At 31.4% G+C, this 12,786-nt stretch overlaps 1 protein-coding gene and 1 pseudogene across 5 annotated transcripts in view; both read left to right on the top strand.

Moving 5' to 3' along the window:
- The window catches only part of LOC105048996 (calmodulin-binding transcription activator 4), a 35,562-nt gene extending 34,323 nt beyond the window's left edge, over positions 1–1,239 (top strand). For all 5 annotated transcript variants that reach the window (XM_010928531.4, XM_010928530.4, XM_073261104.1 and 2 more), the window contains 2 exons: positions 508–619; positions 706–1,239. In XM_010928531.4, coding sequence (XP_010926833.1) covers positions 508–606 — 99 coding nt within the window. In that variant the 3' untranslated portion in view covers positions 607–619; positions 706–1,239. The remainder of the gene's footprint in view (positions 1–507; positions 620–705) is intronic.
- Positions 728–5,494, top strand: LOC140859323 (uncharacterized; annotated as a pseudogene).
- Positions 5,495–12,786: the final 7,292 nt, after the last annotated feature.

The following is a 12,786-nucleotide window of genomic DNA, read 5'->3' as shown; positions in this document are numbered from 1 at the left end:
TTCTCAAATGTGTCTGATACTTCTGTTAAGTATCTTATTTTTCAAAATTAAAGAAACACTCCAGAATGTTTTCCAAGTACACTTTAGATACTTCCACAACACCTCCAAAATTGAAAGGAATGGTCAATTTTGTAGTCTGATATTAATTTTAAAATATGCAATATGCATTATTGTCTATGGAATAATGACTGTTATTTTGATAGCTTATTATGGTTTATATATAGTTTTTAATATTCATACATATGGTTATGTGTATGCCTGCCTGTATGCATGTACTTATGTATAAATACATGCTTAACACACACACACACACACATGCACGCACACAAGTATTCCTTGACGTCTCCTAACCATACCATATTCTACTTTTTTAAGACTGTCATATTGTATATTCATATTGTGCCATATCTGTATCCCATGTCCATGCCCACGTCTCATAACTTTAAATTTGACCAAAATCTATTTTTTAAGAAGTAATTGTAAGTCCCTTTTTCTTCCTCTTCTCAGGCAGACTTGAGCAAAGTAGAAACAGCAACATCCAGGGTTTCAGGTGATTGGGTGTCACGAGAACTTGAAGACTACTTGAATCAGTTAGGACACGAATAACATGCTTTTAGAAGTAAAAATCATCAAACTCGGCCATTTTATTCGTAATTAGTTATTATTCGTTTGCTAATTTTTGTCTGTCTACTGGTTGATGAGCAGTGTAACTAAATGTCAAGATTCCATGAGTACCGCAAATTACTGGAGACCGATCACTTCTCTATCAGTTGACATAAGAGAAGACATTGCCTCGAGTCAAACTACCATCCATTGGGTTTTCCCAGAACCCAAAAAGGTGACGGTTGGTTTGTCGCATTCAGCTGCCTGTGCAGGTTCCTCAAGTTGGCGCAACTATCAACCCTATACTTGATTGGTGTAAAATAATGTTTAGTTTCTTATATCTAATGTAAATGTTGGTCTGTCATGAGATGGGACATTTAGTTGTTAGATGTTCTGTAGCAGTAACTGCCCACATATATGATCGGATTGTCGATAAGCCCCATCTTTTGCCTTTGACAACCTCGCTGTGAAAGTGCCGCTTTATGCTACTAATGTGGGGTGTCATGTTGCACTGGTGAGTTCTTGGTAGCAATTTATCTGGGGCATCCGGTTCCTCAATTGCCCTTTGTAAAATGGAAGCAATGCATTGAAAATTTTGTTATGATAGAAAGCAAAGAGACAAATGGATGGTCGCAAGCTTATAATCTGCTGCTTGTGTGTAGAAGTTATCATGTTTTATTTTTAATGGAAGCTTGGATTGGCAGAAATGATGGCAAGGGTAGGGAAGAGGAAAAGGAAAAGAATCATGTTATTCTACTAAATTTCGAAATGCACGGTTGTCTTTTTTTCAGAAACAGTATTAAAATAATATACGGTTAACTAGCATGGCAAGAAAATATTAATGTACCATACTTTACCTGATAGGTATCCGCCCCTATCCGTTGGGTAGGGTTGGTCCTTTTTTTTTTTTTTTTTTTGAAAAAACCCATTATGGGTCGGGTTTGGATTTTAGTTTTGAAAATTCACAGTAGATGGGGTCGGATTGTGGATTTACTCTTAAATCGTATCTTACCCGATCCATTATGTATATGTATTTACTAAAATATCATCTTCTATAATAATATATTTATAAATATATCTATATATATATACTAAATCTATTAGGGGTTTAGGATTTTTTTTGCTATTGTATATATCTGTTTGTATTGTACAGATTAATGGTTGAAATAGATTTTAGAACTTGTTTGATTTAAAATATGTGTGAAATATGATAAATTTGAAACAGATTTGAGTGGGTGGTGTTTGTATTATGCATTTGTTTTCGTAAGTTATGGGTAGAATAGGATATTACCCATCATTTGCATGGGTAGGATAAGGATTTAAAATCCCTATCCGTCATGATGGATAGGGTCGGATGGTCGGTAAGAGGGTGAATAGGGTATGGAATTAGTAAAATCTGTACCTTATGCTATCCTACCCAGTGACATTCTGGTACACATAGAAGGAGAATGGATTGTGGACTGATAATTTGGAGCAAAAGAGGCTACATGACCTGGTTGTGAGAAACTATCAAAATTGAAGTTGCAGAGCCTCCAAAAGCTAGTTGGATTAGAAGATCTGCCCTACATAGGTGGAGCATTTAGCCTTTTTAATGAGAAAGACGCATAATTTGTCATAGTGATTAAACCAAAGTTGAGACAAAGTTTGTCTTGTACGTTTTTCATGGTGAAGGCTAGTATGCACTTCACATGCTTCATGTATCATCTATATTCATGTATAAACTTCGTTTGGTACATCTATGTGACAGCCATCCTCGACTGTCACAGGCTTTACGAGGAAGAACTCTGTACTTCGGTGTTTTTGAAGTGCATGAGATCAATGTTTTATCTCGTGTAAAGGGAAGTGTCCTAGCAGGGGGAGGAAGAAAAGGGTGAAATTAGAATAATCAAGGGCTCCATTGGTTAGTGGGGAAAAAAATATCTCAGTAGAATATTTTTTTTGAAAATTTAATTCTCGATATTTTTTTTGACGTCGCTCTAACAAAGAGTCTCCGTTGACCATGACTTTAATTCCTAATCTCTGCTTTTAAGTTTACCGTAATAGAACATTCTTTTGGTGTCATTTTACTTTAAAAAATACCTAAATTATTCTTTTGATCAGGACTCCTCTCGGAAACGTTCCCTATTCTGTGGTTCCTAGGTTTTTTGAACGTCCTATTATATCATAGTCTTATTATATCATAGAATCTCATTGGCTAAAATTAGAAATCACAATTATCGAAGTTGCCCCATTTAGATTTTCTTCTAGCCAACCCGAATCCCATTTGATTCAGGTTATATTATCATAACAAATAAATTGAGGTATGGATCAATTTCTTTATAGCTCATCCTAAGTTTCTCCATGGCAAAAATCTTTCTTCATGTCTCGTTGACTTGTCCAAGTCCTAAACATCTTTTCTATTTATGGATGAGCTTCTTGCAACAAACTTTTATTGATCCTTAGAAAAAATCTAGCTTTTTAAAAGACCCCATCTAGGTTTCTAATAGTTATTGGTTGTATGGACATTGAAAATTCTATTTTTATGGCTGGGCACTTTTATGGTAGTAAAGCCCATATCATTTCAATTTTAAGATACAACTCTCAATTATATTTGCAATGAAATAATTCAGAGATGAAAGCATTTATCCTATACAATAATTGATATAAAATTCTATATTCCTAATAATTCGAGAATGCTTGTTATGCTCACGGTAGATAAGGATGTTAAGAATTTATCTGAAATACATCTAAAGTTAAAAACTGCAATAATTAACATGGTTGTATATCATTCTATATTGATAATTGAAGTGTCTAATGTGATAATCAACATAAGATAATACAAATTTTATTCACAGTTTATTTTAATTTTTTTTTAATTAGACTGAATTATCTAATGTGATAATCAACGTAAGGTAATATATTGAAAGAATGATCTTTTTATATTATAGAGATAGTGCCCCATCCCAGAATGCTGAACACATACATTATTCCAACAATTATTAAAAGAGTAATTTATCTTGTTTTTTCTTGTTTGCCAACTTGGGTAATTCTGTTTGAGTGGTTGAAGAAATAAGAGCTATTGTTGAAGATGAACCAAGTCCATGAAACACGTTGGATGCTTGGAAGAGCTTTATAAAGAATGTAGGTCAAGAATTCAAGGATGTCGAAACTCTTCACAATATAATTCATAATTTCTGCATTGCAAATTATAGAGATTTTATATATATGAAGAATGATCATCAGCATATGATTGTTGAGTATGCATATAAAGGATATAGATGGCGTAGTCATGCTTCCCATCTTGGGAATCAAGATGGATTTATAATTAAAATAATAAATAATAAACATACATGCAAAGTAGGGTTATAAGTTCGATCTCATCCGAAGGCTTCGAAGCATTGGGTTTCAAATATTGTGAAAAAGAAAATTCAAGATATGCCTTTGTATAAGCCAACTGATATTGTAAAATATATTCGTTGAGAATTTGGTGTGGAATTGTTATGTCATTAAGCTTAACATGGAAAACAGATTGCTATCAAAGAGCTCTATAGTCAGAGGTCAGTATCTTATGAACATATATAATGGTATTGTGATGCCAGTTTTAAGACCAACCCCGACAACATAGCAGAGTATGAAACTCTCGAAGATTGATTCAGATATCTATTCATTTCATTTAAAGCCTCAATTGATACTTTTATATAAGGTCGTAGACCTCTAATATTCATGGATGCAATATTTATTAAGCACGAGAATGGAGTTTTACTTGGTGCTATGAGCAAAGATGCCAATAATAATATGTTCTCTATAGCATATGTTATTATTGATACAGAGAATGATGACAATCGGGACTGATTTTGTCAGATTTTGAAAAGAACCTTAGAGTTTTGTGTCGGTTATTATAGACAACCATTCACAATTATGATAGATAGACATCAAGAACTTATGAAAGCAATACTGAAGTACTTTACTAGTAAATACCACTCTTACTGCATCCATCATATCAAAGATAATTTAAAAAATCAAGTAACTACCACTTAATTTCAAAAATCAAGTGGTGTATACATGATCCTTTCATTATTTTGCATGCAAATGCTTGTCCATTATCATGCATCTAAAAGGAAGAGATCGGTTGATTTATTAAATCCTACTGTAAATACTCTAAGACTAAATATTTTTTAAAAATTAATAAGCAAACTTATAGCAAAAGTTCGAGGAGCAAGTAACTTTATTATGCATGTGAAATCAGAGCATTGGGCAAATTAAGTCTTTTCAGATCCACATTGGGGTATCATGACATCTAATGTGGTTGAGTATTTTAAAAATTAGATCCTGGAGGCTCAGCATCTTTTCATTCCTAAGATGATTGATAAGACTCTAAATTATGTAATTGATATACGATAGATGGACTCAAGGTTACAACATCCAAACCCATCTTTGCCCCGATCCTAAAAAAGTATTGTAGAGAATTGCAGAAGATGGTTAGAGGTTATTCGTCTTTAAATCAAACATCAGGATTTATGATGTAAAGGACATAAAGTACTCATGTAAGGTTGACTTATAGGAATGCACTTGCTCTTGTGGTGAATGGTAAATCTTCTGGATGATATGTAAGTATGCATGTGCATGCATTAAGAAGGCTGGTAGATCATTATATCAATTCATTGATAATTATTTTCAGACTGAAATACATAGAACAGCATATGTAGAATTCATTAATCCAATTCCTAATATTGAAGTAACCTACAATGCCTCAGATGAGATATATATTTTACCTTCTATCGTGAAGACTTATCCTAACAGGCCTAGGAAGAAGAGAAGAGCTTCATAGATAGATTCATTGAGAAATATGAAATATGGATAATGTAGGAAAGAAGGATAGAACAGAACAACTTGTAATGAGACTATTGAGTAACTATTTAAGATTTGAGTTGTTTTGTGAGAAGTAGAATGGCTGAGTGTTATGAAAACCCTATAATTTGTTGTAAATTTGTAAAACCTGAAAATATCTACATTTCCTACTTTCATTTGCTTTTCACTTGAAAACTTATATGCTTTGTTCTTACTTTAAATTTTATGATTTCTCTTACTAAATTTTGAACTAAACAACGGCAACAAAGGAATCCAGATTAATCAAACAACTAAATATGACACATTGTTAATATTACACACTATCTATGGCATGCTTTAATATCTCATGGTATAGTTTGATTCTAAACTCTTTTTTGGAGTTTGTAGTTTTCTTATGATGTCTCCTCATGCTCGATGTTGAATTGTAGGCTTATATTGGGCTGGTTTGGATGTTACATAGTTAAGGTATCATTAAATAAAGTTAAATTACCATGTACATAGTTAATAAACCTGGTACATAATTAAGGAGTCATGATACATAATTAATTTATGACTATGTATAGTTAAATAAATATGGTACATAGTTATATAAACCTGGTACATAGTTAAAGAGTCATTGTCCATAATTAATTTATCATTATACATAATTAAATAAATATAATACATAGTTAATTTACAATAGTACATAGTTATATAAATTTGGTACACAGTTAAGGAGTCATAGTACATAGTTAATTTATACTATACATAGTTAAATAAATATGGTATATAGTTAACTTATCATTGTACATAATTAAATAAATATGATATATAGTTAAATAAATATGATATAGTATTAATTTTCCAATGTACATAGTTAAATAAACATGGTATATAATTAACTTGCCATTATACATAGTTACATATATATAGTACATAATTAAATAAATATGATACATAACTAATTTGACACTGTACATAGTTAAATAGATATGGTGCATAGTTAATTTGCTAATATATATAGTTAACTTGTCACTGTACATATTTAAATAAATATAGTACATAGTTAATTTGCCACTACATATAGGTGCACAATTAATTTGATATCATATACAATTAAGTAAATATGGTACATAGTTAAATAAATATAGTATATAGTTAATTTATCAATATACATAATTAATTTGCTACTATATACAGCTAAATAAACATGATTACAGTTAATTTACTACTGTATATAGTTAAATAAATATGATATATAGTTAATTTGAAACTATACATAGTTAAATAAATATGATATACAATTAATTTATTGACGTACATAATTAACTTGCCACTGCATATAGTTAAAAAAATATGATACACAATTAAATAAATATGATACACAGTTAATTTATCAATATATATAATTAATTTATGACTGTATATAGTTAAATAAATATAGTATACAGTTAATTTATTAATCTACATAGTCTACTGCATAGTTAAATAAACATAGCATACAGTTAAATAAATATGATATATAGTTAAATAAATATGGTATATAGTTAAATAAATATAGTATATAGTAAATTGCCAATGTACACAGTTAACTTGCCATTTTACATAGTTAAATAAACATGGTATATTGTTAATTTGCTAATGTACACAGTTAAGCTGCCACTGCACATAGTTAAATAAATATGGTACATAGTTAAATAAATATATTGCATAGTTAATTTATCAATATATACAGTTAACTTATCATTGCATATAATTAAATAAATATGGTACATAATAATTTATCATTATATATAGTTAAATAAGTATGGTACATGGTTAACTTATCACTATATATAATTAAAGAAACATGATAATAGTTACAAATATATGGTACATAGTTACATAAACATGATATACAGTTACATATATATGATATACAGTTAAATAAAAATGGTATATAGTTAATTTGTCATTGTATACAGTTGAATAATCATGGTCAAAGTGATTTTCACTTGATTTCTAGCCTTTTTTTTGCTTTCTTTTATCTTCTTTTGTCTTCTTCTTTATTAATGCCTTTGGTGCCCATATATCTTTGTTAGAGTATCCAAAAATAGATTTCTAGCTGTTGGAGGCTGAAAACTAGCCACTAAAGGGCTTCTATGCAAAACTGCAATATTTGAAAACTTAGCTGTTGGAGCTGTCGGTCATAGTGGAGTTGATTCGAATTCAATCAGGGGTCAACTCGAGATGTCTTCGATTCGACTCAAGATCTTTAGGAGTCGACTCGAGAATTAGTCTCAAAAAATATGCTTTCTATCTTTCTGAGAGAGTCGACTTGAGTAATGCTTAGAGTCGACTTGAGACCTATGCTACCTGATATTTACATGCCAGAGTTGACTCTTCAAGGCTTGGAGTTAGCTCTTGACCTTCTTCACTTGATTTTTCACAGTGTGATTTTCTTCATTTTTATTTCTTTGGACTTTTAAAATGGAAACTGGGAGATTCTTTGAAATATTGCTTTAGCTTCCTGAAACTTCTTATCAAAAGCTTAAATAACTCGCTGGTGTGCAAGTATATACTCAAATATTTTAGTCTCATCAAAATTATTTCTAGGCCCAACACACCGGTACCAGCACAAATGAATAGAGCATTATACACACTTAAGTTAGGCCGATACATACTTAAATTAACCTGGTATATATTGAATATTGCATGATACACAATTACATTACCAACATATATAGTGAATATAATATTAACCTGTTGCACATTAGAACATGCCACAGTGTAGAAAAATTTTGAATTGTATTAACATATCTGTATCAAATTAGTACAAGATCAGATTTTACAATTGACACAAATTTTGAAGACCGTTTACACAACCACCATGTTCTAGTTTTTTATACTTGGCATCTTCTTCTCATACTATGATCAAAATATGTTATATGTAACACAGTAACTATAGAATAAATATTTCCCATAATCCAACTCCTATGTAATGAGGCATCCTTAAAATCATCGTATAATGGTTTCGAGCTACCTCATGTGAGTATCTTTGAAAATTTTAACATATGCACTTCGCAGTCTATGGTATCATAGCTCTGCTGCAGATAGCCATGAATATCTCGAATGTGAGCTTTAGGGATGTAGTATCCTACTCATTCTGATAGCTAAAAATACATGAATATTTCCTACACAACATGGTACAAAATATAATATATTACTTGAAGATATTGTTACACATAAAAGAAATAAACATTTGTCGAACACTATTACATATTTGCATCATCTGATATGTTGAAGCTCCATATCAAGTTGTAGCAGTCAAACTACGGCTCCTTCAAATCCAAAACAAAAATGTACCAATGCCATCCTATGTTCATTAGGATGACCAAGTACCTATCTGAAGGAAAGCGTGGTGGATGATGTGCATGCATTTTAAAAATTTTTGCAGTGAAATATATATAGATTAAACAATTTAATCTATGATGCATGCATAGATTAAATCTAAATTATCATACAGAATCTATGATATAAGCCAATATACATGTATAGACATCTGAAATCTAAAATTCAGCAAGTACAGATCATATCTATGTGTAATTAGATCATATCTAATTCATATTTAAATTACATATAAAAATTAATTGAGATCAAAATCTCATACCTGAGCGTGGGTAGTAGATCAGCACATCCAAAATTTATGATAGATAGTTCTTCATGATGTCTGACAGCCGCACACACATCCCGCCTCTATGGGTATCCACACGAAGCACTTATGCTGATCGATCTTTTCAGAAGTGCTAGCTCGCAAAGACACCATCTTTTGGCTGATCTAAGAGGAATATGATAAAATTGAAGAATAAGGAGACCCTCTTCCTTTCTTTCTGAATCCATGCATCTGATCTCTACAATAGAGATCAAGAGAAGAATCCTTTCTTCTCAATTTTGCATGCATAAAAGAGAACTTTTCTCTCTTCCTTTTACGCCCTTAAGAATAATATTTTTTTTCTGATTTTTTATGATAAAAATTTGATCTAATTTGATTTATCATACTAAAAATTATATGAAATCCTAAGTTCTAAAAAAAATCTAAAAGAGAGATCCAAGAGAAGAACCGTTCTTCTCTTTTTTTCTCTCTTTTCTTCCTTGATCTAGAACTCTAAGAAGTTTCAAACACCCAACCAGATTTTTTTAATATTTTTATCTAAATTTTTATATAAAAAATTAGATCTAATCTAATTTTTATTTTTAAAAAAATTTTAAAAAAAATCTAGAAGAAGAACTCCTTCTTCTTTAAGGCTGCGCACAAGAAAGAAGATCCATCTTCTTCCTTGATCTAAAACTCTAGAGAGCCCCAAACTCCAATCAAATTTTTTTTGATATTTTTTCTCTAAATTTTTATATTAAAAATTAAATTTAATCTAATTTTTATCTTAAAAAAAAATAAAAAAAAATTTTGGAAGAAGAATTTCTTCTTCTTCAAGACTGCACGCAAGAAAGAAGACTCATCTTCTTTCTTGATCTATCTCTTTTTGGGAAGAACTTTTCTTCTTCAATTTTTTACTGTAAAATCAGCAGAGAATCCTCTCTTTGATGCTAAAAAATTAGTAATAAAAGATTTCAAAAAAACTTTCAAGAAGGGAGGAGAAGAGGAGAGACAAGATGCATAAGATATTGGATGCCCCCTTCTCTTACCTTTTCTTTTTGGGCGACATGAAAGAGGGGAGGACGTCTCCTTTTTCTTCACGAAAGAGAGGAGAGGGCGCATAAAGGGCTTGAAAAATATTTTCCATGGTGAAAGGGAGGTGTGGCGTGGAGATATATATCATATGGGGGGTTTAGAAATTGGTTTAGTCCCATTCCAAATAAGATTCAAGATCTTGGTCAAATTCTAACTAATTAATAGACCAAATCCTAACTAACTTAGAATTAGTTATAACAAACTAACTAATTGGATCCTAGTCCAATTATTAGGTCCCAATTGAATTTGTAACTAGTTAGATTAAAACCCCATTGATCTAGGGATTGATTCTGGATGGATATCAGGGAAGCAATTTGATAATAGGACTTAATCCAATCAAGCCTATTATCCAATAGGATTTGATTCGATCAAAAATATATTTAAAATAATTGATTCATATTTAAGTTAGAATTCGATTTTGCATCCCTGAGATCAATTGGAACAAGCCCTATTATTCAATAGGGCTGCATTCAATCAATCCAAAGCCTAAATAAAAATAATTAAATCATATTCATGCATCCCTGAGATCAATTGAAACAAGCCCTATTATTCAATAGGGATGCATCCAATCAATCCAAAATCAATCTAATTGAATTCAATTCAATTAGATCTAATTCAATCCCCATTGCTCAATCAAATTAAGTCAATTAATAACCATATTGTCAATTAATTATTTCTTTAGTTTACTAACTATTAGTAAATATTTATTGCAATCTTTGCATAGGATTAATCATCAATCAAATTGATAATTGAACCCTCCAATGATTCATAATCATCAATCAGTCATTTGATCAGACAGATACTTCTATGTGTGTGACCCCATAAGTTCAAACCTAAATCAATAACACAAAAATAATTTTTGTACTAATCGATGTAACCATCTAGCAATGGGACTCGATGTCTGGATAGGCTGAGTGTATGCCCAGCAACACTCTAAAACTCATGTGGATATAGTTACTGTATAATTTATCCCTTTGACACTTGATACTCAAGGATGACTTTGGGTTAAACTATCAACCCAAGAAGAGTGGTCCACATTGTGTCTCAACCTCAAAAATCCTGTGACTCCTCACTAGGATTACTTTGGCCAAAGTTTTATTGAATTGAAACACAATGATGCATCATCTTCAATTTTACTTGGAGGGGTCAATCCCATCTTGACTCACACTCAGACTTCACAAGTACTTGGCTGTACCCAAAAATCTTCCATCATCGAATTAAAAGTTCGGATAGTCTGGCATCAAAGCATAATAAGTTACTTGCAAGTCACTGAGATAGCCTCAGGTCCGAGGGATATATATACCCATATTCCATTAGAGCAACCCTTGAAAGCAGAGTGATCCGGAAGTGATCACGCTCAATGAAATGTACTTCTACATATCATCCGTATGCCATACCCTTGTCACCACACATCTTAGTTAAGAAGAGAACCAAATAATATGGCATACAATGATCTATACTCGATACAATTATCATCCTTATGACAATTGTATCATTTGATCACGAGCAGGATTTAAGAACCACATGATAAATCCTCTTTTATCATTTTGGAAGTAGTTCTAAGGACTTCATCATAACATATGAGTTCTATTTTAGAAGATATATTCCTTATGATGAATCTGCCAGATAATATTTATCATTTTATAATTTATATACTTATATGGAGCACAATCATCTATAACCTCGATGATTGGCTTTAGGACACATTTTTCAACACTATCAACTCGAGATCTGATAAGTGGATATCACCCATCTATTTCTATATGCTTGGTATGTTGAATCTAGAATCTGATTGGTGATCTCAAGGGTCACCTTAGTGACCCTGAAAGGTATTGAAGTATAGCAGTCTCCACCAAAGAAGATAAGAGAAAGATGAGTAAGTTGTAACATCCACTGCTGAAAATAAAATGTATACTTCTAACAAATTTTGTACCTATATCTCACAACACAAACATAAAGAGGGGTTCTCCACTGGCTTCTTATATTCTATATGAAATAACTCTATGATACGAAAGTATACATTAATGAGTTGTACATAATCAAAAAATAATTAGTTAGGACCAAAAAATACAAGAGTAAGGGACATAGATGAGCATCATTTTTATACATCACTCCATGGTAGCCCATCTTGAAGGACTTGATCCAATGCATGGCAAATGCGGGAAGATTTAGATGTATCTTAGTCCTTCCAGATAGTCTCACTATATAAAACCTATGCGTATTAAGAAAAGAACTCATGGTGAATAATGAGATATAGAAAATATATTCTGTTGACTTACTCAGAGTAATCTCCATCAACATAGAAATCAATTGATGCTTCAAGATATGATGGGAGTATATCTTTTCCATTCCCATGATAGGTGCACCTCTGTGCCAATCGTATTGGCTTATCCAGCATCACCGATGTTTCAACATCTATAACTGTACTAGAATCTCGAATATGCTAAAAGTGATGAAGCATAAAAAATATTTTAAGTCAATTGAATGTTTAATATATGTCATATAAGCATATGATACAAAGTTACAAAATATCATAACAATTTAAAAATTAATACATGAAAAATTTCTAAACCTCTCTAGAGGGGATGAATCTTCTTTGTCCTTAACTGAGTATTGTAGCTCCATAAGTGTAGTAGTGATGGGCTCCAAAA

The sequence above is a fragment of the Elaeis guineensis genome, chromosome 7 (genome assembly GCF_000442705.2).
Source record: "Elaeis guineensis isolate ETL-2024a chromosome 7, EG11, whole genome shotgun sequence".
In the NCBI taxonomy this organism is placed as follows: Eukaryota; Viridiplantae; Streptophyta; class Magnoliopsida; order Arecales; family Arecaceae; genus Elaeis; species Elaeis guineensis.
The sequence above is the reverse complement of the archived record's forward strand: the minus strand, read 5'-3'. Positions and strand labels throughout refer to the sequence as shown.